Consider the following 26618-nt stretch of genomic DNA (forward strand, 5'->3'; position numbering starts at 1 on the left):
AAAAACCCTTTGGTTTAAACCACGTTGGTGTTAATTGTGGTTTTTTTTTTCAGAAGTCACGTAAAGAGGGGGCCTTAGCCAAATTTTTCATCCTTTGCCACATTTTCTAACCTTGGGGTACATTCTGATGTAGCTCTAAGTGATATGAAATGGTATAAGTGGTTCTTTTTTTCAAAAAATTGCATATAAAAGCTCTTATAAAATATATATACTTTCATTTGAAGTATCGTAGTTACTTAAAAGTTGAAAACAGTATCCAAAATTTTTCTCATTCTTATCACATCACCTAACCTTCGGACTACATTCTAATGCTCTATCTGTAGCAAGTGCATGAGTGAAGATTGATTGCATCATAATTTATAATTAATAATTGTGGGAATAGTGTTAATTACATTAAGAACCCGGTTTTTTGGAATTCCAAAAAACTCTGGAGTTTGTTGAAAACTCCGCATGTTATAAGCAAAGAAACGAGATGAAAATTAAAAATTTTATAATAAACATTTATATCGCCGTGAAGATAACGTGGTATTCTCACGAAAATGCATAAAAGTAATGTACAAAGTAAAATAAAATTTGTGCCCATTGGAATACCCTATTGTACATTTCCCCATTCCAAAGACAGCTTTTTGATGCGATTGTTTTTAATGAGAATTTTTCTTCGTCTAAATGTGCGTATATTATACAAAGGTGGGCAAAAAGTCCGTAGAAACTTTAAAAATTCATAAAATTCAGAAAAATAACCGAAATAAAAAACGGTTTGCAGGGTTAGCATCGCTAGGTCACGGAAATTTTCTTAAAACGGGGAAACCTAAAAAAACAGCCGATAGGTGGCGCTGACGTACACAAGTCGAAGAAAATATACGCAAATAACGAACAGAATGCTTCCAAATTTATTACAGCAGTACGTGTTCCATATGACCAACCACCACAGGGGATAACACATTGCAGGCGCGTCACAAATCCAGCAACGGCAGAGGGCAGCAGGTCCTGTGGTGGTGGTCATGTGGAACACATACTGCTGTAATAAACGATTTTGAGGCAGTCTGTTTTCGTTATTTGCGTATCTTTTGAGTTTTGTACGTCAGCGCAACCTATCAGATGTTTTTTAGTTATTTTTAATTCCTGTAACCTAGCGATGCTAACCCTGCAAACCGTTTTTTATTTCGGTTATTTTTCCGGTTTTTATGAATTTTTTTGTTTCTATGGACTTTTTGCCCACCCTGTATTTACCTGTGCATAATACGTACATATTTTCTGTACGCAGCTCCTATTAATACGCAACTAAATTCAATTTTAATTCCCTTCGTTAAGAAGGGAAAATACTCTTCAAATTTTAGGTATTTTTTTTTTAAATAGAGCAATTTTCACTAATGAAAAAAATCCCCATCGTTTTACAAAAATACCCCTTAAAATTTTACAGAGGAGTGAAATTACTCTTCAAAGTTATATTTTCGGATAACACTGCGCAGCTCCTATGTAGTGAGCAATGGAATTCTTTTGTGATCGGTGGATGAGATAAAAATAGCTAGATTGATTGTTTCTGTAAATTTCACAGAAACGCACTCTCGAACCGTTCTCATACGCGAGAATTCTTGAAATAGATCCTGTTGTTATCAATTAATTTTTTTTTCTATCGAAGTGAAACCTCCTTTGTTAATTGTTGGACTGTGAGGATCCTGCCCAGTAAGTTAAGTCTTCTCGTCGTTATACCAGATTGAGTAATTACGTAAACGGGGCTCTGTTTTTCTCTCATGTCTGTTGATTGCTCTTCTTATCTGACGATGTCATCTCTTATCTTGATTGTGGGAGATCCAGGAATCAGTTACGACTTTGTGAGAGTCGAGAAGATGATGATAGAGAACGTGGACAATATTCTAGTCAAATTCGGTTCATATCTGTGCGGATTAACCGTCAAGCAGGAATAAAAAATTGTTTTCTTATTAAACCAACTAATAAACTTGATTTCAACCAAAAAATTTGATTTGATTAGATTTTCAATAATAAAATTTTTTGGCTTTGATTCTAAACTACAGCAGTTGATTTGTCTACAACCACGAAATTTGGTTTGATTTTTAGTCCCCTAATTTTGGCAACAAAATTTAGTTTTGTGGTTTATTTTTGCCATAAAATTTAGTTTTTTAGAACCGCGAAATTCGGTTTGATACTAGTCGTCTTTGATTCCAATGGTGACGTGTGGTTTGATTTTAGTCGTCTTCCGAGCTGAACTATTGCCTTAGATGCCCGGGGCATCTGTAAAAATTTCGACCGGGCATGTATTTTTTCGACCATATGCGCGACGTGGGCATATATATATATAGGCTACCGTTTTTTAAATGTTTTCATCGACGTTGATGCAAGTGTTCCTACGCACTACGCGGAACTGCACAGAAATGTTTTTTTTGTTTTTGGCAGCCAAGATGCAAATGTATAGTAAACGCATTTTGATCTGTTTTTACGGGCCTATCGTTTAACAGCCCGGCGTGGTCATTGGCCCTCGTTTACCGCTGCTATACTTACAGGCTGGAATCTTTGGTGTGTCCCCAGGTCAGGATTTTTTACCGACCGCTCACTATAGTTTCCGGTTTTTGACCAAAACCGGTTTGAAGTCTGGTTCTTGACCAATGAATGTAACAGCTGTTTGTCTTGGCTTTTTCTACAATAATCGGCAATTCAATAAAATACAATTTTTAAGATAATGGGGATTGCGGTGAATGTTGGGGGCTGTATGATTCCCGTGGTACCAATGATTTTTATACGGAAGATAAATGAACACAAATGTAGCTTGAACACTGGGAGCCCTGCCTCCTATTTCATAAAAGCAAAACTATCTGCTATAATACTTGAAATAAAGTTTGTGGTTTCAAATGTGCTGCATGAAAATGAACAACATGGGGTAATGAAACTAATTTTTTTTTAATTTTTTATGCGGTTGGTGTCAATTTTATAGGCCAAAATATCGGTTACTATGTATTTATGTTTGCTTAATTTATTGTAAAATTTATACCGGTATCTACAATAAAAATAAAAACTCCAGTTTCACATCGAATGTGGCTCATTTTCATGCAACACATTTATTTAAACCCAACAATCATTATATTTCAAAGATTATATCAGACAGTTTTGTTTTTGATCAATGGGTGGCAGGAGGTACTCTTCACTAAAACCACAAAATTTGATTTGATTCCAACCATAAAATTTATCACCGTATGGTCCAGTGTATATTTGAATATACATGGCAAATAAATTGTCAAAAAGAATCAACATTTTCGGTATTTCAGAAAGCAAATGTTTTAGTGTCATTTTTGTTGAGAGCTGCCGAGATTTTACGTGTTCAGAGATTTATAGTCGCACCAAATTGAAGGGGGATTGGAAATAAAATTCAAGGGAGGTGAAAACTATTCAACTTTGCTGAAGATGATTTCAACTGTTTGTGAACAGAGTTCTGACGTTCATTCATTCAGCTGTTTGTGCCCAACATTAAAATCAAGAGGCAAACACTTCTATTTTTTTTTTTAATTTTAACCTAAATTGACCGTTTTAGTTGATTGAAAAAAGAATTCACTCCTTTAATCCATTGATTAAATTGCGGTGTTCATGTATTTTTCAATTAAAAAATACAGTAATAGCAGCAATTCTATCTGTTTTTGTAAAAACACCTTCTTCAGTACATTTTTTATGGGGGGGGGGGTTAACCATAGAAGGTTGATTCGATTTCAGTCAAAGTTTGATTTGTTTCTGGTCTTCACTATAAAACTACAAAATTTGATTTAATTCAGAGTAGTGTTCGCCAATACGCATGAAAATTCAATATCACTCCTCTAAATTTCGTTGAGTCAATACTCCTACAAATTTTAGGTAATTTTTTAATTGTTATTTCTCACTGATAAAAAGAGAAATACTACTCAAAATTTTATGGAGGAGTGAAATTACTCTTCAAAATTATGTTTTCGGATAACACTGATTCCAACCATAAAATATGATTGGACTTTCTGAGTGCGAAATTGAGAATTTTTTTCACGTTCTTAATCGCAGAATAAGATTAAGAAAACCTAAACCGCTCGTTGATATGAAATTCCGAAATCTAGTCCCATTCGAAAGAATATTACCATTCAACTCGTGAGTGAAACGTGGGTGGTTATAAGCAATAACGCACTTGTCAACAGTGAAGGCCATGCTCCATATTCATCTGCCCATGCTTTTGTGAATGTAATAATTGCGTAAGTATTTTTGGGAAATAAAAACGAATATATATGTTACTTAAAAGGTAAATATTCGAAGAAAAATGAATACAAGATGGAATTTTGTGAGAGTGAAATAGAACCTATGCAGTGGGTCGTCATGCATGGTTCGAAAAAAAGTAGGCGTTTCTTAAGGTTGGCTATGCCTAATTGCATCAAAAATGCCAATCCTTGGCGTATATCTTCATATATCTTCATACTAAATATAATAACCATTCGAGAAACTAAATAATTATTAGTTCTTTTATAAAGGATATTGATATTCCAGCTCTTTCCAGACGTAATCAAATAACTATTCCAAAAACATGCATTGATAATCAGATTATCCGCGACATATTTTTACGATTAGTTTTGTTACCAAATTTAGAAAGTATATAATTTCGTTTGAGAAGCAAACACGGAGTGACTCAGTCGCTCGAGAACTTTTTACGCAACTCCGCGCATTTTTTTGCTCTATTACAAGGAGGGTAGGAGACAGAGAGCGAGAGAAACATCCTGTGTTATCTCACTCTTGTGTAAGTTATCGATAATAAACCGCGAAAAAGGAAATCAAAAGTTTGCTTGTTTACATATTTCGAACGTTACGAGTTTACATGTTATGTACGTAGCAGGCCGGAAATGGTTAGATGAGGAGGGTTGGGCTTTGCGTCTTTTTCGTGATGCAGAAAGCTGACTGGTCTGTCTGTCAGTTGGTTTATTGGGTAGAGAAATGATGATTTAAGATGGAGAAAAAATATTCTAATTCCATGGAATCACTCGGCAGTGACTCATTCGATGCGATTCCCAGAAAATTATTCAATTCCTTCCGCCTTTGGTAATTATTTCATTGACTATTATAAGATTCCTTTTTTTGATCCACCCCCCCAGTCTTGATACCAAACATAAAAAATAGTTTCATCCACCAACATACAAAACGGGGAAAATATAATTGGGATGAGAGGAGCAAATATACATACAGATACTCTTATTCATGATAGTGATCCAAAAGATCTACAGGGTGAGTAAAAAGTCCGTAGAAACTTTAAAAATTCATAAAAACCGGAAAAATAACCGAAATAAAAAAACGGTTTGCAGGGTTAGCATCGCTAGGTCACGGGAATTTTTTTAAGATGGAAAAATCACTAAAAAAAACCAGTCGATAAGTGGCGCTGACGTACACAGGTCAAAGAAAAGATACGCAAATAACGAACAGAATGCCTCCAAATCGTTTATTACAGCAGTATTTGTTCCACGTGACCACCACCGCAGGGTATAACACATTGCAGGCGAGTCACAAATCCAGCAGAGTGCAGCAGGTCAATACCCACTAGAAAACATCTCTAGTGCAACTGAAAATTCTCTAGTAGGTGTTGAGCAGGTCCGGATGTGTACGTGACACGTCTCGGCGGATCGCATCTTTCAGTTCCGAAAGATTGAATAGACCGGATCGGCACACTTTTGTTTGACTTGTGCACGTCAGTGCCACCTATCGGCTGTTTTTTCCCCGTCAAAAAAAATTCCAGTGACCCAGCGATGCTAACCCTGCAAACCGTTTTTTATTTCGGTTATTTTTCCAGTTTTTATGCATTTTTAAAGTTTTTACGGACTTCTTCCCACCCTGTATATGTTCTGTCCAGGGTCGAGCCACAGAACAATTTTTTGCCAACATATATATAGGAATAGGCAGTATTTTCTCGAGGGGGTAGGGGGGTTGTTTCGAATTTTGTTTTGCTGCCAAATAACTAATCTCGGCTGGGGGGAGGGGGTTATAACCGCAACCCCCTTTTTTTTTTGTGCATGCCAATGTTTGCCAACATGAAAGAGGGTCACCTTGCCCTGAAATAGTCGAAAGAAGCATTATTTTGGATCTTTTTCCTCGGGTAAAAATTTTTCTGGTACCTAGATTTTTTGTGATTTGTCCAGCCCTGCTCTAGATGCGGATTGGCGAACACTGCGTAGAGCACTGTATTTTAAATTTGGCCACCGTTGATGAAACCGTATTCCGGATTCAAGTTCAAACCTTGCGAATCTCGTTCAGGTCGTGTTGAAAAACAGTGGAAATAATTTTTCTCGTGAAAAATCTCATTTTTGTAAGTTTTTTTGTTTTTGTTTTGACCGTCGAGATGTGGAGGAAGTCCAAGGCCGCATCCTCCGGTTCAGGTGGGTAGCGAGCCTAGGCCATTCGTTAGGGGCTCGTTCAGAGAGCACTGCGTGGAGGTGGCTACCGCTGTCCGATTTTGAACATTGGATCCATCAATTAACTTGTTGTTCGCGTATAGAATTTTCTTCTTTTCGTTTACGATATCATTATTGTTTCTTTATATCCCACTCATGGCCTTGCGTGATGGCGGCCTTTATTTCTCCTTTTAAAATGGAGGAAGTAAGTAGTTTATACGCGGGGTTACTGATACCAATTACCCTAATCGATGAAAATTCGTTACATGATACTCAGGAAATGAGGCGTATTTGTTGTCGTAAAATGCGTGATCGGATAATTATCCCATGAAGGTGCTTATGAATTAAAATATGGGCTTATCGATTTTATAAATACTCAAGCTCGGTTATAACGACGCGTCGACTATAACGTCAAGAAGTTATGGTCCTGGCTGATTCCTTTAGTGCAGGGGTGCATAACCTTTTCGGCCCTCGGGCCAGATGCGCGGTATTTTTACTGCTTGCGGGCTAGAAACTTGTATCTGCTCTGTTGGTGACCATATTTTACGGGATATTTCCTTGTCAAACGTTTTGATAAAACACTGTTTTCTCTCCTTTCTAAAATAATCAAAAATCAAGATTATTTCCATGACAGTCATAATTATCTTGTAACATTTATCATAATTATATTCATGTAAATATAATCTCAAATTATCTGTCAAACAAATATTGTTGTTGAATCACGTTTTTACTTATAACTTGTTGTAGCCCTCTTTCCCCCTTATTGGTGGTGGTGGTTTTTTTACAACTTTGGCGATAGTTGGCAACTTTACTTGCTTTTGGTGATTATTTGTGATATCCCGTATGGCTTACAACTTCCCGTATTTTAGTGAAGGATATATGGTCAGCCTAATTATTTGTCGTGTGTTGTGTATTAATACTTTTCTCCCGGGACACATTTTTCAGGCCACCACCACCAAATCAGAACATAGCTCCCACTCCGTTCCAAAGAGAAAATTCGCTCGTGCTGGAGTTTCTGCGTTAAATAATTAATAAACCGTCGATGAAAACGCAACGACTTCGAATGTAACGACAGTTTTCATTGCTTTTATTTCCGTTTTAAATGGTGGTTTTCAAAGGAAGTAAAATTTGAATATCACATTGACGCACAACACCTATTGCTCTATCGGTGTCTAATGTGAAAAACTCGCCTATTTTACGTCATAATCATAAGTCGCTTCGGAACAAAAAAAAAAGCAATATGAAACGGTGTTGAATTCTTCCATTTTGAAACCTTTATTTGCTCGATTCAATGGAAATTAAACGGAAAAAGTTGTCATTAAATCACATACAAATTAAAAGAAGCTAGATATTATTCTGATTCACTTCACTGAATCAGTTTTTAAACTTTTAGGGCACCACGAATTTCATCAAGCGATACGCGAAACAGGGCTGATCAAATCTCCGAAAATTTACACGCTCGACCGGGGATATAACTTAAATATTGATTCGGGCATCTATTATTTTAAGTGTCCCAAAAATATCATCGAATTTGACTTGCGTGCATATTTGACATTTCAGCTTTGCTATCATAAGTACGAGAAACCGCTTTAAGCAAGGACCCTCCCTGCTGTCATCTATTGAATATATTGTAATTAAATGCAGCTGACCCCTGCTGTCACCCATTGAAAAACAATTGAAATTGAATAAAATGGTTGTTGGTCAAAAACCAATGTGCAGAATAAAAATTAAAATGTGGTATACATAAGTGTACGCAGGATCGACCTTTGCAAGGGGCACAAAATTTTCGTTTCAAGAAATTTTTAGTTACCACCCCTCAAAAAACATTTAAATCAACAGAAATAGGTTTATATATCATAGGAAGGGTATTTTTGTTTCGATATTAAAATTTTTTTTCTAATTTTCCGTCGGCTTGGAGAGGAGCCGGGGTACCCTGAGCACCCCTTCTTGGTACGCCTCTGGTGCTTTATGAAACTGAGGTTTTTTTTTTTTTTTTGGTAAACCAGAGTAATTTTTGTGAGCCAAAATACCGGTTACTATTTTTTTGTTTCGAAAAAAAAAAACTAGTGTCAAACATGAAAACATATTAACCGATATTTTAGCGCATAAAATTTACGCAAGGTATTCAGAATGATAAAAAATAATATACTGTATCCTAAACTTTTCGTTCGTTTTCATGCTGCGTGCAGGTTTGAAACCGGCGAACTTAAAAATTATAACAGATAGTTTGCTTTCTATTTGGTAGGTGGCAGCAGGGTTCACATATTTTTGTGTAGAAGAAAAATTCGTATAAATACTTTCGACAATTTTAGAATCAATCGCAGAATATTAATCCCTTTATTTGATAATAAAGTGGGGGATTTTCATTCCCCCCCCCACTATATACTGCACAATAGGGGGGCATATGATATGTAATTTTTTCACGTTTTTAGGTGAACTGAGAAGTCTTTCTCTTTTTCCATGAATACCACCTGTATATACTATTTTGCCGGACGTAAAGAAAAGCCTAGTCTCAGTATGTGGTTCCATCTAGTATTTGATGGTCCATGATCGCGTGGGGCTGCTAAATATTATGACCATAAAAAAAAATCCATGGAAATCTGCGCATTTGCATCGTGGCTGCCAAAGAAAGTGTTTCTGGGAAATTTCACGAATGTGCGTGGGAACACTTGCATCACATCGTCGATCAGAAAATGAAAACGAAAGTAGTTTTTTTTAATACAGTCGAATCCGCTTTTAATGAATGCTGTTATAGCGAAAATCTCGGTTTAACGAACACTTTTCTAATCCCTTCAGGCAAGTTTACATAGGAACAATGCATAAACCTGGAATTTCTTTATAACAAAATTTCGTTATAAAAAAAGTGATTTCCCCGGTCGCTTGGAGTTTGTTATAACGAGATTCGACTGTATATATACATTGTTGTGTAGGGCATGTGGTCAGAAAAATATATGCATATCCGGTCGATATTTTATACATGCCTTGGGCAATAGATTTGTTCAACCCTGATGTGAACCCACAACGCAAACATTGCCAATTTGTCACTTGGAATTCAAAAGCTAGATGGCAGCATCTGATGAATTATCTAACGGACTCGCTGTCGGGTTTTACCAAGGCAATTAAGTTCTTAATGACAAAGCATCGATGGGGTGATATACTGAGATTAGAAGAGATGAGATTCAGTTGGTAATCCGTATTATACGTAGGTTTCTTTTATGGCTTGTGTTTACGTTTTTTTTAATATTTTGGCTTCCCCAAAAATATTCGATTCCTAAATATTTTTTTTCTCCATTTTAGATGAACGTGATGCCATTCAGAAGAAAACGTTCACAAAATGGGTCAACAAGCATCTCAAAAAAGTAAGTTGCTGCACTTTTCTTCTTAAACATAATTTATACTCTTTTACACTTTTTTGATACTTTTTGAGTATTATTAGGCAAAGTTATCTCATAGGCGGAGATTGACTTGGAAGTCTGGGGGTCAACGTCATTATTGCTAGGGGGGGGGGGCACGATTATGATGTCAATTCATATGCACATTAGATCAGTCGAATCCACCTTTGTTCCCCCCGTATCTCCGCCCATGAGTTATCTTCTCTTACAATTTATGCTCTACCTTATCTGAATTTTAAACTCTAAAGTAAAAATCTCATCTATAATTAATAATGCTAATTTGAAAATGTGAAAGAGGAGCTTGTGTTGGCCACTTCATGGTTTTTCTCCATCGTCTTGGATTATCAGAAAGTGTTAACTTGATCTTAGCAATTACCTTGTGATCCTGATGCGTGGTCGGAATTTCCTTTCATATCCTAGTCTAGTCTTCATCCGTAGTTCTATGAAGAGTTCTTTACGTTGTGTTCCGAGAGCATTGTTGGAGAAGCTTCTGTTTCCGAGAGCATTGTTGGAGAAGCTTCTGTTTCCGAGAGCATTGTTGGAGAAGCTTCGGTTTCCGAAAGCATTGTTGGAGAAGCTTCTGTTGCTACGTTGAGTAGCGTCTGATGCCGATGGCATTCCTCCGAATGTCCTTGTTTACATACCATTCCATTTTTTCCAATCGGCGAGGTTGGACGACCCATTCTTTGAAGCAGTTTTTCCATATTAATGTGTGATTGAAAACTAGACAAATACAACGACGAGAGGATCTTAGTTGGATATTAAAAAGTTTGTAAGCGTTGGTATTTGTTTATCTGAAATAATTAACAGTATGACTACGGCTTCCTGTTTTTTAGTGATAAGTGGGATGCATATTAATCAGTTGTACTAACCCTGGGCAATCCAGATCCAGACATTTCTGATTCGTATGTGACATACACGTGCAGTCATTAAAACTGAAATATTAGTAGAATAGTGTGGGTGAAAATCAGTGGCCTCCGATAAACGTGAATATACGGTAAATAATCCTATAAGGTAAATTTCCTATTTCAAGAAAAAAAAACCCTTAAGACCCTGATCCCATTATATTCATTATTATAAAGCGATATGTTATAAATAATCTATAGATACGTAGTTATTTTTTTATCTTGTTTGTAGGCGTTTATTGTGGATTACTTTTGTTATGTGTACAATATGTACCGAATCAGCTGTGTTTGTTGCTTATCTCAGCTGATTTTTCTCTTTCAGCAAACAATACGGTTATCTCAACAAAAGTTTTTTCTTCTTAAACGAGGCGAAGTTATTTTTTTTGTTATCAACTAAACGCTTTCGTGTCCTTTTTTATCCGTAAATTGCAGGTGGATGATGGGGTTTTGTAGAAATTTTTCGTAGGAAGGAAATCGTCGATAAGATCTTTTTTCCCTATTTAGTTAGAAAAAGTGTGAAAAGAATTTTCTTTTTGGAATCTAAAAAGTGTGTGGCGACATATACCGGTTAAGATAACTTTGATGGGACACGGATTGATGAGGCCTTGCCTTGTGACATTATCTCTGTGAACTGTTGTGATGTATTGAGATAAATTGCTGTTGTGATGGAAAGGACCATTTAAAATGATTGTAATGGTTTTTTTTTTTCGATGAGACTTTCAGAATAGTAATCGGTTGTGAGAATTTGTGACTTTTGTTTTCTGAAATTCCGTTAGATGAGGAAATTTTCCGGTATTGTAGTAGTCAGAAAATTAGGCTGCTGCTTCGTTGCAATTAGGTTTGCTTGGAGTCTTTTTGTTGCCGGTAGTTCTGTTAGGGAAACTTCTGTTGTCGATGTAATCGCTACAACAATTTTCTGTTAAATATGTTATTGTTGAGCGAGGTTTCTATTTCTACATTTGCATTGTTGGAAAGAAATTTCTGTTGCTGGTAGCATTGTGAGGAAAGTTTCTGTTGTCGATGGCATTATTAAAAAAGCCATTGTTTCCAATATCATTATTAGAGAAGCTTTCGTTGCTCATAGCATTGTTCAGGATGTCAATGCTGATACCATTGTTGAGATAGCTCTCGTTGCCTTATAGTGTTAAAGATATCTCAACAGTGCTATCGGTGACGGAAGCTAGTTCATGTTGCCTTATAGTATTGTTGAGATAGCTTCCGTCACCGATAGAATTGTTTGAAAAATCATCGTAAAGTGCCGATGCCATTGTTGGGACCGCTTCCGTTGCTGATAACATTGTTGGAAAATTTTCCGGTTTTGATAGCATTGTCGGTTGAAACAGCCAGCATCTATAGCCGACAGCATAGATTGATAAGCCTCTACTTACATTGTTTACAAAGTTTGCTTACTTTACATTGTTGAGAAATTTGAGTTCCGGACGGGCTTCGAATTTGAACCAGAGCAATCTTAGAAGTACTCTACATACAAACAGATCGGGTTTTGAGACTGGTGCACACTTTTCCGGGGAGCTACCGTAAACGAATTTGCCAAATACAGTACTTCTATTTTTCAACAGAATATTGGTAATCTGTTCTGGATTTCTCTATCATCTCAGCTCTCGAGTGGCGTGGTGGTAAGATGCTCATCTACCTCCGTGAAGGTTGCCGTCACGGTCCCAGGTTCAAACTCGAGGGTAGGATATAGGTAAGATATTTTCTCTAACGAACCGGAGGCGACCATGCCGTTATATATAACGCCTTCATTTCCAACCCATCTCATTAATGGCGGTAAATTGCAGTATAGCGATATGGCCAGAGATTTGGTGTTCGGTGAAGTAGTAGTAGTAGTAGGCCATCATCCCAGAAAACACTCATGAAACGTTTTATTCTTAGGAGTGCGGTATGCGGTCGTGAAGCGATTTTGCTCGAAACATTCGATGTTGTAAGCGATTCATTCCATTGCTGCCCATCCGAAGCGATTGACCATCTAATAAGAAATAACAAGAAAAGGCTTCTTCAGAATCACCTCAGGGCTGGAATTCTGGTTATTGTTCGATACCCTGTTAAGTTCCGGAGTCATTTCTATTCTGTGCCGTGGATTGGAAAAAGAATCCTTCCTATGGTTATTGTATCTTCTTTATTTGCCCTTCATCCATGGTTCGGTGAACTCTATACTAGTCCGCTCACACACACACAAACTCTTTTCTTCGCGAAATAATAAGAAAGGACGGACGGATCGTGTTCTTGTTGGAGAAGGAAAGCAAAAGGTGTGAAGGACGTCCGCGTATAATAATAAGGGTCAGGGGTGGAAGCCTTTTCAATTAAAATAAATCGATTTTATGGGCGATCGACTTGACACGTTCATGTCGTACAGGTTGGTCATTTATGACACTTGGCTTCGGACCATAAGAAACTCATCGTGTTAGTGACCTCATGTCACCTGTTCGTGAAATGTTTAGTGTCCGGAGATATTCACCGTCAAATAATTCACTGAAAGGAAAATTCACTGATAACAGTTCGACGTGAGTGATTGAAGTAGTGAATAAACGAGAGAGTGGATGAGAGCGAATGAGAGCAAGCGAGTCGGTGACTGAATACGACCAGCCTGTCGCCAGAGCTAGCTAGTTAGCTCGCTCACTGTGGCTTTCATTCACTCGGTCGGTCGTTCATTCATTCACTCATCTCATTGGGTCTTTCATCACGTTGCTCATTTATTCACTCAATAGGTCACTCATTTATTCACTTAATAGGTCACTCATTTATTCACTCAATAGGTCACTCATTTATTCACTCAATAGGTCACTCACTCATTCATTTGGTAACTCACTCATTCATTTGGTAACTCACTCATTCATTTGGTAACTCACTCATTCATTTGGTAACTCACTCATTCATTTGGTAACTCACTCATCTGGTATCTCGCTCTGTCACTAACCCACTCATCAGGTCGCTCATCCTATCACTCACTCACTAGATTGCTGTCACTCGTTCACTCATCCACACACTGTTACTCGCTCACTTACCCACGCACACTGTTATTAGCTCGCTCACTTGGTCATTCTGTCACTCACTCGTGTCGAATGGTTGTCTGTGAATTGTTAGTCGATGAATTTTCCCATCGGTGAGTTGTTGGCGGTGAATTTCCCGTAAATAGAATGTTTTGATGGATATTGAACTGTCTCTTCCCAAGATATTCGCATGTTAAGCATATTTATTATTCTGGCACCGTTGACTTTATTTGCAAATTTTGTGCTGTGGGTTATCGTAAGAGGGAAAAAAAAGTAAACATTGTGAACAATAATTAGTGCTTTGGAAGAGGAATGGTTGCTTCCCGGAAGTGCGGGCACCACCAGCCTCGTCATTTGCGGAACTGAAAAGACACCTTTACCAGCTTCCTGTGTGATAGTAACCCGTTTCGAATGGGAAGGACGCGTCTGGGAATTGCAGCTTTCTTTTTCTTAATCACATTGTGTGTTAATTTCCACGGTATTCAAGCTTGTCATGCAAATGCGTTGTTTTTAGTTTAAAGTAGCGTGTATATATATTGTCTTTCTATATACTCTGAAAACGTCCTGATCAGAGTTTCAAAACGTTTGTTCTACTCTGCGTCTCTCTCTTTCCTGAGGAAATCCTTTGGACAATGGTTCTCGAAGTGAGCGTCGTCTCTTCCAGGGGTGTTGCCAAGTTTGAGCTACAAGTACTTGTTGTGATAGATATCGGTGTTTACCAGCCCTTCATCGCTATTGAAATGCGTACTCCTACAAATGGTTATAAGGCAGGGGTTACACTCTATAGAAGTTTTGTAAAAGATATTTTATCAAATTTTTATAGTGTAATCCCGCTTTACGCCTCTTGAAATGCTTAGGATACTTGCGTATTTATGCCAACCAAGGCTCAGATAGCGTACTAACCTTTCGAAATGCGTAGGAGGCTTGCGTGCCCCCCCCCCCTAAAAACGCTCAGACGACGTGCTCACCTCTGAAATATGTGGAAGACTTACGTACTCCCTACTAACACTCAGAAGGCTCGCGTACTCCTGCAAAATAATAGAAGGTGTGCTTACTTTTTGAAATGCTTAGCAGCGTTTGCGTACCCCTACAAACGCTTGGAAGGCTTGCATAAACCCCTTCAAATGGTTATAAGGCGTGCTGACCTCTTAAAATGCTTAGGAAGCTTTACATACTTCACCGATCGAGAACAGTCCAGGCTACATCACCGAATCACCTATTGGCAATATCAGCCTTTGCCCTTCCCCCATGTGCAGGGGCTGGACTGCCTACCCGTACAAATGGTTAGAAGTCGTACTCATTTCTTCAGGTGCGTAGTAGGCTTGCGTAACCCTACAAACGTTTTAGAAGGCTTTTTTACACTATATATATATGATAAAACGACGTGCTAGAAAAATGCTAAGGAAGCATGCGTACATTTCTACAAATGCTTAGATGTGCTCACTTCTTGAAATGCGCAGAGAACTCGCGTACCCCTACAAACGCTTTGAAGGCTTGCTCGCCTCGTGAAATACGTAGGATGCTTGCGTACACCCTACAAATGATTAGGAATGCTCACCTCTTAAAATGCGTAAGAGGTTTTACGTATCCCTAGAAGTACTATGGAGACGTAACTGCTCTTTGCATATGTGCAGAGCCTTTCGTACCGCTTGGAAAGCGCAAGACATGAGAATAGATGCGTACTCATTTGTATGGGGTGCACATAGGTGTACTCAACATTTTCTCAAAAATGGTGGGGGAAGATTATAATTTTTTTATCGCAAGGGAAAAAAAAGTGGCTTTTTCGTTTTTGACTGCAAAAGTACACTAAAATCTTCTTGGTTGCTTTTAATCCCAATCCTGTCCTCTTGTGTAGTGGTTGTGCCTGTAACAAATGGTTTGAACCACACGTGCTCACCTGTTGCCACGAAATTCATCTGATATGAGGCCTTGAGACATACCAAACCACTCAGGTGGCCCATGCAATGCCACAGATCCTAAATCCTTTAGGCTCTGTGGCACATTTCTGTACCATTTAAGTTGTCAAAGGCACATATCTAGACCTCTTAAATGATCCCAAGCGCATTTCCAAAAGTGGCTCAGTTCATTTGCAAATTACTTGAGTGGCATGCGATACGCTTTCAGATCATTTGAGTGACCTGTGACTCATTTCCAGACAACTAGAAAGCCCCGCACCCTCCAGAATGTTTAGCACCTTTAGTTTAAACCAGGGTTGGCAAGTTTTTATCAGTGACAGTTCTTCTTGACGGCTTAAACCAGTTTTTCCAAAAGTGGGCAATATCGCCCCCTCCCGCGTCAAGGGGGCGATAGAAGCTACGGGTGTAACATAGGATCCTATGAGTAAGCTTAGGGGGGGGGGGGGTGAAAGAAAAATATTTCTGAAGAAGGGGGCGATGGAACAAAAAGCTTGGGAAACTATGGTTTAAACTGTCACGTCAAAAACCTCAAATATTGCTTTTTCATATAAAAGTTCCCATTGAAAATACACGTTAATTTCATATAATGTTTAAAGAGTGACGATGTTATACAAAGAATAAACACTTAATATGATTGTAAAATAACTTTCTACTCTCTCTGAATAAAAGCGTCGCATAAAAGCTGAAAGAAAAACTATGGAATGATTTAATATTTTCAACATCTGCTGTGCTCTTTTTATAACAGACAGGTGTTTAAAAATATCTTTTACACTATATAATTATATGCTGATTTCTGTTAATAAATTATTCAGATAATCACTGATACTTAAAACAATATCGGCATTGTGTGTATAACAGAATATATCTAGCAATATCAAAATACGAAATTGCAGGACTAAAATGTCCTTTAATTTGGCAGTGCTGGCTTGTATATACGATGCTTACTTAACTCCTATAACTTATTCTCAGAGCAAAAGTAAGACTGGTCAAGTTTGATTATGATCTCGTACTACATATTAATTTACTAGCATTCATAATGCAATGGTTTTTCAATTGAAGCTGTATCTAAACGTGCAAAACAATGCTCTGGGTATCAAGTCCTGGCAGTTCTGCTTTGATTGGAAGTACTCTTTAAAATTCTGTATACAACCTATGCCATGAAATTTTTAGGTGAGAATAAATGAGTTTGGTGTATTGACAGGTGCTGCACAAAAAAAAATTATTTGTAATGAAATTTTGGACAGCTCGAAAAATTTAAAATATCTAAACAGGTAATTTTTCTCAGTAGTTATAATTCAAAATATAAAAACACGTTAACCTACGTAGAAGTGTTTTGTTATTTAACATCCACCAGGTTAAAAAAAGAACTATCTGACAATATTGACAATAAGATTTTGACTTTTAATACCGAGCTAGTTTCTGAGGTCAGAAACCTGACCCTCTGATTCTCTACTGCACACATTTAGAATAAACAACTCTATTTCCCTTAGAAATTGAACACGTGTAATCGGTAGTGTAGATTAAATATACCATAAGATTATATATCATCTGTATGTGTCGAAAAACTTATAATTGCGAATGATAGTTGATATTTTGTTTCAATTATTGTAATAAATTAATGTTTAAAAATAAAATGTAGTATAACAAAAAAAATCATGTTTTATACCTATTGTGTTCAAAATATTATCCAAAAGCATTCATTTAGGTTTTCGACGCTTCTCGACAGTTTTTTACGTTTGTCATGTCAAAAATCCAACTCTGGCTTGAACATTACGTTGCTATTGACGTATCCCTGAATGCTCCCCCCCCCCCTCAAGTATCCCCCAAAGCGGGTACGTGCGCCACAGGTTGGGAATCACCGATCGTTGGTGATCGTGTGATTCCGAGAATCCGCTAATGATCGGAAATCGTGTACGTGCCGGCGCCCAAAATCATCAACCATTTTTTTTTTCTTTTCTCACTTTGATAAGATTATTATCTGAAACTAAACACAGTAAAATAAATTGCTAGTGAAATGTTATCAAGTGGATAGAGGAAAGAAATGTATACTTTGAACCACATAAAGAAGAAATGTAGAAATAAATGGTAGTGACGCGCTATATGAAATGCTCGGTTTGGAATAGCCACACACAAACACATTTTGTGTTATCTTTTTTTTTTTAGAGCCTCAACGATGCCTTGCCACCAACCAGAAGCAAGCACAGTGGCGGCAGCGAGTTTATTCCTTCTGTCAGTGGTGTTGTTTCTTCCTTTCATTTTTTCTTATCCTTTGTCACTTGGGATGTTGTTTGGACGCGCTAAATTGTTTATCTTTCAGCCGTCGGCTGCCTGTCAGCTTTATGTTTATGCATCATAATTCAGATAATTATTAGATTGCGACGTTCCGAGAGGAGAGATATCCCGTCTTATACCGATTCCGACTGAGCATGCACACAATACGTACGCCACCTTCCGTTCAAACGAATTTGTATTTCTTTTTTGAAACGAATTATGACCGTATACAGTTAAATCTGGATAAGTCGAATATGCAGCGGTAAACGAGGAGTTATCGTTAGTTCGACTTATCGGATATTCTGAGTGGGAAAAGGAAAGATTTTTCGAAATAACAGCGCTATATTTACCAATGCCGTATTAGTAAAACATGTCAAATTACTGGGGATGAAGGAATTGAAAAAGATAAGTTATTTCTAAATTAATGTTATTTAATTTATTGAATAATAATATGTAAAAATGAACTAAACGTACGCAACTGTACTATGGAAACAGACGCATATATGAGAGGGTCCACAACCATAGTGGACCAAGTCCATTTGCCTTTATTATGGATAATAACTCCTTAAAGTTTTTGTAAAAGCCCTGCTTTTACGAATTTTGTAAAAGCAGGGCACTAAAACATCATAGTTTTGACTGAACTTTCACATATTTAATTCCTTTTCATCATTTGAACTGAATTATCTATCAAACACTTTAAGGTGTCATTATTCGTATTGAAGATGAATGGACTTGGTCTACTATGGTTGTGTGAACCCCTCATATGATAACTCGTATAAATGAAATAAATTATAAATAAAGTGTATACAAGATTGTTTTCTGTCAAATAAAATTCACCTTTTTTTACCTTGTTTCGTGAGAAAGTCATTCACTTTTTTTTTCGCAAGCAGACAAATGAATCGACTGAATGAACCTGCTAAACTCCACTGGTAAATGCTAAATTGTGTTGTTAAACGCGAAATCTTGTTTTGCTAAATACTATTGCTAAATACTTTTTTGAGTATCTTTCATTCCCGAAAACTTCGACTTAAACGGATAAATTTTCAAGTTGAGGGAAAATTTTGCTACTAAAATATGGAAAAAGTTCTGGGACAGAGTGAAAATTTCGACTGAAACAAATATTCGAGTTATTGGAGTTCCTGTGGAACCTCGTCGCTCTTTTATACGACTTTCACATTTGTACGACGTTTGGCTTCGGTCGCGATTGGTTCCTATACATTTTAATGTTAAAATAATCCATTTATTTTATTGAAAACGTCAATTATTCGACGTTCTCACGTTTCGACTCGGACCCCGAATCTTTTGAAAAAACGTCATTTATATCCATCAAATCATACAATATTGTATGAGGTGAAAATGCGTTGCTGCAAACAGTTCTTATTGCATATTGTCACCGCAAAAACCAATTTTATGGTCATTGCTGACGTGTACGAAAATAGCCAGTGAGCTTTCTGGCGGTCATTTAGAGTGGACGCTTGAGTGATTTGTTTATTGCTTGTTTCCCTCAGACGCGGTGAGCTCCAAAGAAACTGTTTCAATTGTTTCGACGGCCATATATTCTTTCAGAATTTTTCCCTCAATGTTTGCAGCGTTATCCCCAGAGTAAAAAAGTCCACGTAATTTTCACCGAATGTCGCATCCCAAACGTTATACAGTAGAATCAGATTCTTTATGTGGACTGGGTCACCGTTCGGTTAGGATGATCTCCCCTCTACTTCTGGCCCTGCCCTGTACTTTGCTAAAAGTAACAGTTTACATGTACAGTACTTGCTCACTCTTGCAGATCACAGCAAAAGATCTCACCATGATCTGATCCCCTTATGGGCATGAAGCTTCCGAGTCATGCCTGGATGTGCCCATTCGTTAAGAAAGCTCTTACTTTACGGATTATTATTACTACTACTGGATTCTGAAAGTAGTAGTTTTTCCTGCCATGTTTTACTTGAAAACTATTGACATCAGTGTCATGGCTTCTACTTGCTTTTCATCCATTCTCCCCCCCCCCCAGGACGCAAGGCGGCCATATGGCCCGAGGTAGAGGAACATTTGCATCGAACAGTGGCTTCCGATTTGCGATACACATTTATTATGAGCATTTCTATCAATGCACAAGTCATTTTAGGGCTATGTACGCATATCTAAGGATGAGCAAGCCTTCCAGGCATTTGTAAAAATGCGCAGGCTTTCACGAATTAATTTCCAGTATATATTGAAACACTATATTGTGGTTGAGAACCACACTACACCATGCCGACGAATGGTGTTTTATGTATTTATAGATGTGGCAGGGTTGTTGGTTGTTGATCAGCGGGGTTGGCTGTGTCCTAGGGTTATTGTCTACCCAACAGTTATTGCCGGAAACTAAACGATACACTATGAACATTTATATGAATGAAACTTCTCGAGCGGCGGTGCCATCTTTCGACGAATTTTTGCTCTATTTTTTTTTAACAAATCGTGAACGCATCATCTACTACTACTACTACTAAACCACAACATGAAGTTTGTTCTAAGGAATGTGCGTGTGTTTAGTAAGTGCCGCGGCCAAACTACCTGGCAGGTTATTTTCCATGTTGCATTTATGCGTTCATTTTTTAAATGTTTGCTCTTGTTTTTTTTTTGTTTTTTTTAATTTGCTCTCTGTGGAGAGACCTTTTTTTAAAATGGAAGGATCGGTTCGCATTCCCTTGAAGTTAGAAAACCGCAGGAAACAAACTTCAGCCGAGAAACCCGTAGGGTTCAAACTTGGATCCTCGTGATTTTCATGCGATTGCATATCGACTAGCTCATCATCCGAAGAAGTATCTGTTGCAGTGCCGTAACTAGGAGTCAGGATCATTTTTTCTGAGAAGGGCGAACGGAAAGGCAAATTCTCCACCTTTGCCCTTCTCCTCCCTGGGGTCTGTTATCCGAACTCGGTGCCATGTGGACCAGTGGACTATCAGCAATTGAGTAAGGGAAGGTTAATTTTGATAACCCCGTATGTCATTAGGAAGAGACATCAGAAATCGCAGCTCTTTCCCTCAAATCAGCAGAGCTTATTAGACTTATTCACAAGGTTACGGAGGACTTACGGAATATTCCCTTCGAATTGCTGGGTTTAATCTAAGAAAACACGAAACTAATTCGGGCTAAAATGTCATCAGTCTAATTACAGATTAATTATAAGCCTTAGAGAAGGTCTGTATAAATCTGATTTTACCTCGGATAATGTGAAATAAAGGCTTTTTTTCCCAGATCACATTTCGTTTTATTTCCCCATTAACAAGAAAAAAATTCATATTTTTTTTCCTTCAAATGTACTATATTCCTTCATCACGAAGACAAAAAAAATGACTATTTCTCTGCCTTCTCGATGATTCTCTTCGTTTTCCAAGTGCACGTTCAGTGCCACATACCAGCAATCCCGTCCGTGCACATTACTTGTTCTCTGTGGAATGATGATTTTGATAGTGGCTGGTGTTTGTTCAGCTTCTTTGGATTCATCTTACTCAGTCAACGTCGCCCACGATTTCCTCCCCTCCTCAATGACATCCGGATAAACTTTTCGGAAAAACGACGTATTTTTTCGCATTTATATTTCGTTTCAAGTGATCAGCTGCTGGACGTTTTTTCTTCCCCCTGTTCGAATTGAAGATTTTCGTGACGTTACGCTTTCTGAGAATGATGTCTGACTTAGTTATGAATGAATAATATGTTGATATACCAGCCATTTTTTTTCTTTCTCTATTAAATTTGTAGTTCGTTATGTTCATGAATTGTTTGGGTACTCCTCGAGCTCATTCAAATAAAAGCCAGTCACTGATGAGTAATTGCAAGGTAATGTAGTAGATATATATATAGCGCGACTTCGTTTCTGTTTCCAACTTCAAAATTATCTATCAAGAACGAATTGATCAATCAGAATAATTATGAAGAATGAATGCATGGGTCAGGATGTGATCTATCAAGAATGAATGCATGAGTCAGGATGTGATCTATCAAGAATGAATGCATGAGTCAGGATGTGATCTATCAGGAATGAATGAATCAGATGAGATCTATCAAGAATGAAGGTCAGGATGTGATAAGGAATGAATTGATCATAAACAAAGTGTATTGTCAAGAATGAATTGATGGGTCAGAATGTGGCCTGTCAAGAATGAATTGATCAGTCAGAATGTGACCTGTCAGGAATGAATTGTCAGTGAGGATGCGACTTGTCGAGAATAAATTGATCAGTCAGAATGTGTGTGACCTGTCAGGAATGAATTGATCCATCAGAATGTGACCTGTCAGGAATGAATTGATCAGTCAGAATGTGATCCATCAAGAATGAACGATCAATTAAGAAGCAGTGGAATATAAAGTTGTTATAGAAAAGGAGTGGATTCGTCGTCCATCTTTGAGCAAATAGAGGGTTTGCCACTCCAAGCAATGTGTTTCGGAAATCGTTGAAATTAATTAAGAGCAAGATAGGGAGAAAGAACAGCGATCGGCTATAGCGCTAATACTGACGTCACACTTTGGCTGAAAGACTGTGGATGAATCAGTCTGGTATTTTAAGCGACTCTAGTGGAATCTTCATACGATTTTCTAGATAATCTGTCGATTTTCATGATTAGACAGATAATATTCTACGTGGACTACTCGAATTTCGTTTGTAGAAACTCCATGATTTTCAGGAAATATCCGTTCTAGTTTAGGAATTATGAATACATTTTTTATAAGAAATATTCCCAGGCTCTGCGAATTCTGATTAAATATCCGGTGGGACCAAAGGATTTTTTCTGAGTTGTTTCTTCAGCTCTTTTCATGAAACATCCGTTCGGCTCAATTCATTCAGTTAAACTGTATGAATTCTGATGAAACAGTCATTGCACTCCAGAAACATCATCAAACATTCCTTTTGTTAGAGAGGGTTTTAATGAAATATTCCTTATTAGTTTCTACAGGGATATTAATCAACTATACCTTGGGCTATGATGGAGGTTCTCAAACTTTTTTCACCCGCGGCGCCCTCTTTCCCTATCCTCAATGCTTATCTACGAGCTCCGCCGATTCTCCAGAGCTGTTCAGCAAAGAATTTCTTCGAAAAACCTTTTTTGGGGTCACCACTGCGCGGCACCCCTAATAAAGGTTGGCGGCCGGCGCTCAGTTTGCGAACCCCCTGGGTTATGGGATTTTAATGAAGTATTCCGTAGTTTCTAGGGATTTTGATCAACTATTCCTTGGGCTATATAGAGATTTTAATGGGATTTCAATTACTTATTCCTTGGACTTTGGGGGATTTTAATGAAATTTTTGACTTCAAAATCCGCTCGAGAACTCAGTTTTAATAAAAAATAACAAAAATACCCGGCGCTGCCCGGGTTTTTTTTTTCAATTGCTGGGAGGGTTGGAAAAAAGACAAACCATTATAAAGGAATAAACTGTTATAACGGCGGCATTAGAGAAGTGACAAACCATTGTAAAGGCATGTGCACATGTCTTAAACGCATTGTTAGGGAACCACGGTAAACATTCCGAAAGTGATTGTTGGGAGCCCAGGAACCATTGTTGCCCGACGGTTTTTCGCCCATTTCGAGCATTTGCCCAGCTCTGACGAGCTTTGAAAGTAGCCTACGGCTCCATCCCGGTCCTCTTCGGTATATATATATGTATATATGCAAAATTTGGCGACGATCGGTCTAAAACTGTAGATGTGTATAAAGAGCATACATACTTTCACATTTATATATAAGATGTTTCTTAGATTTCAGGAACTGAGGGTTTTAGGCTCTGCGAGTTGAGACGAAAAACGTTGAGTGGTTTCCTGACGCCTTCATAAAAATCCGAAATTTTGAAATTTTCCATTTTCTAAATAACTCGATATGTTTGAATGCAATGAAGTGTCGGATTCCCAAGCGCATCTCAGAACTCCGAATTCCAGAAGATAACTCTAGTCACTGCTATTATTATTATTATTTTAGGCGTTTTATTCTTTACGTGTCATAAATCTTTCTTGTCAGATCTCGGCGTAAATGATGGAGAGCTTCTTCTATTTTTTTTTCCTTCGTTGTAGGCGATTTCTCTTTTCTTAAGAAAGGTTCCGTCACACTTGATTTCTTCCAGTTATTTCCTCTGTTATTATCTCATTGTTATCCGAGTGACCTTTGGCCTCCCTCACCCCCTTTTCCCTCATATTTAACCCGTTTCACATTTTGATGTGAATGAAGAACAACTCTCTTTTAAAATACGTTTGGATCCACTTTTTCTTTGTTGCCGCAGTCATGATGTGAACTCGGTTAATAAGACATTCGGTTTAGGTTTTCCGTAGTAATGAGCGTACGATATGATGGAATGCGTGTCTCCTCAGTCGCTATCGCACTTGAAGATCTATCTCCCTCCCTCACGAGAATGGCCGGCCGAGGATGGGTATTTCCACTCTTCAACCCTGAAAAAAAATATTTGTTTTGAAACATTTATGGGAATTCGGAATTTTTTTTTTCTCCAAGTGAAACCCTGAAAGTTTTCAGAAAAATTCCCCCATTTTGTTTGTAGGGTTTCCAATGACCTGGAAAGCCAGAGAAATAGAAAATGGTCAGCGAAAAATGTAAAATATTTGGAAAAAATTCTATGGAAGAGAAAAATCATAGCTCGAAAAGTATTTGGAATGTTAAGATTCAGAATTATACTTATTTTTCTCAGGAGTTTTGGTGAGAGGAAAGTCAAGAAAATTTTTGAATTTTCGTCAGGTAAATTTCGTGCTTTTGGTCAGGAAACAAATTATCAAGCAGATTCTGCTGGGAATGAATTAAAGCCGAAACACACTTCACTGACGTGATATGATCATCACGTCACGGAGTTTGGCTAAGGGAAATATGAGTTTTATATCAAGTGCATTATTTGCCATTCAAGTATTACGTAAGCAGATTTTTAGCCATTTTTGACCTCCCCCCCGATGTTGACGTAATAATTGAATGACCCCTTAGTGTTGTGTGTCGGAGAAATGTTATGTATAAAAATAACAATTTAAGACACTGAAAACTGATATAGTCAATTAAAGATAAATTACAAACTTTTTAATCGAATTTTAATCGGATTAATCGAGTCGATTAACTCAACTGAAATTTTTAACTGTGATTAACAATTAATCGATCCGATTAATTGGACAGCCCTAATCGTGAGTTGAATTCATTATGAAATGTTAAACTGCCATTTTGCGACCGGGAGCGATTGCATCCCTTACATTCTCCTAGTCCTCTGGATCCGATCATAAATTAAGATCATTGGCAACTATAAGTATATCATTCCGTAGGTTTTGTGATAAGAATCCCCTGATTCCGAAACTAATTGTATGCCAGGGTTATTTGATTGAAACTATATATACGTCCTTCCCCTATCAGAAATACTCGATGGAATTATGAGTAATATGGTAATATAATATAATACGATCAACCATATAAGGACCGGAATCTATTCGGACTGGAAATAAGCTTATATAAATAGGTTTTGTAATCGTCTCTCTTCCCGCAACGATGCGTATTTTGATGTAATTACCGGTTGAGGTTCCAATAACGCATTATACGTTTTGATTATAGGACTTTTTTTTTGTTTTGATGAGTTCTTTTCACTCATGATTTTTTTTTTTCACATAGCGTACAAATGTATAGCGTAATGAAAAAAAATAGAGTGAGTGTTGTGGGATTTTTTTTTTTTGCTTCCCCCCTTAAATGGCCGGAGGTATACCTAAACCGATTTCAACATGTTCGTGACCATGTATGGGTGAGGCTCGCTGTCTCTCAGCATGGCTTGACCTTGTCGTTTTTATTTACCAACTCATGATTGTGACATATTATGAAGTTTTTTTTCTTTTATAGAATTTGTTTATCGCATTGCATATTACCTATGCCTAAGCTTACATATGTAAAAAAAATATTTAATATACTTTTTGTTGGAATTTTTTTTTTTTTGACATCGCAAAGTACCTCTCATTAGTTAATAGATCGCAAGGAAATTTCATAATTTTATAACTCATTGCCTCAACCGAGAAAGCACTTGTTATCAGCGGCGTCTGATCCAAGTCCTGAAAATACTAATAAAATGTGGTATTCATTGGAAGATAAAAATTTGATGGGATATGCGCCGTGTGTATGAAAACTTCCCTGATTTAATTCAAGATTTTTTTTCCCCCGGTCTCATTATTAACATTGATGGCACAGTACTATATAAAATATGTAATGAATCATTCTTCTAATGTTTACGTTCTGCTTTTCCGCATTCCGTGTTAAAATTTCTGTTGCGAAAACGTCTGCTGAATCATTCGTGTGTGAGTGTGGAAAATTCATCGCCAACAATTATGACAAATAATTCATCGACAAAGTGGAATAGTGAGTGAATGATTTATCAAATGAATCAGGGAGTTGGTGAGCGAACAAATAATCGAGTCATTCACCCATATGGTCACCCACTCGGTCATTGATTTTGCCACTTACCACTAGGTCATAGGGTGGTGGGGAGAGAGGTTTACTTTCCCGCTAAATAACACTATAATCTCGGTTCGTAGGAGAGGGGTTTCACTCTGTCATTCATACAGTCGGTCACTAATTCGGTTACGCCCTCACCTAGGTCCCGATTTCCACGTGGGCATTTCCCCAGGGCCCCCATGTAGTTGGGAGGCCTCAATTTTTAATATATACTTTTTACTCAAATTTTTATAAATTCCATTTGGTAAAATTTTGGAAACTATACATTTTTCCTAAACTGTATTTGC

The 26618-nt window shown here is 37.6% G+C and overlaps 1 protein-coding gene across 3 annotated transcripts in view; it reads left to right on the forward strand.

Moving 5' to 3' along the window:
* Positions 1-26618, forward strand: part of shot (dystonin-like protein short stop) — a 278055-nt gene that overhangs the window by 94142 nt on the left and 157295 nt on the right. For all 3 annotated transcript variants that reach the window (XM_089255090.1, XM_089255094.1, XM_089255092.1), the window contains exon 2: positions 9690-9751. In XM_089255090.1, coding sequence (XP_089111216.1) covers positions 9690-9751 — 62 coding nt within the window. The remainder of the gene's footprint in view (positions 1-9689; positions 9752-26618) is intronic.

The sequence above is a fragment of the Pholcus phalangioides genome, unplaced genomic scaffold, assembly GCF_987345545.1.
Source record: "Pholcus phalangioides strain wild (caught in Gottingen) unplaced genomic scaffold, Ppha-v1.0 ptg000042l_1, whole genome shotgun sequence".
In the NCBI taxonomy this organism is placed as follows: domain Eukaryota; kingdom Metazoa; phylum Arthropoda; class Arachnida; order Araneae; family Pholcidae; genus Pholcus; species Pholcus phalangioides.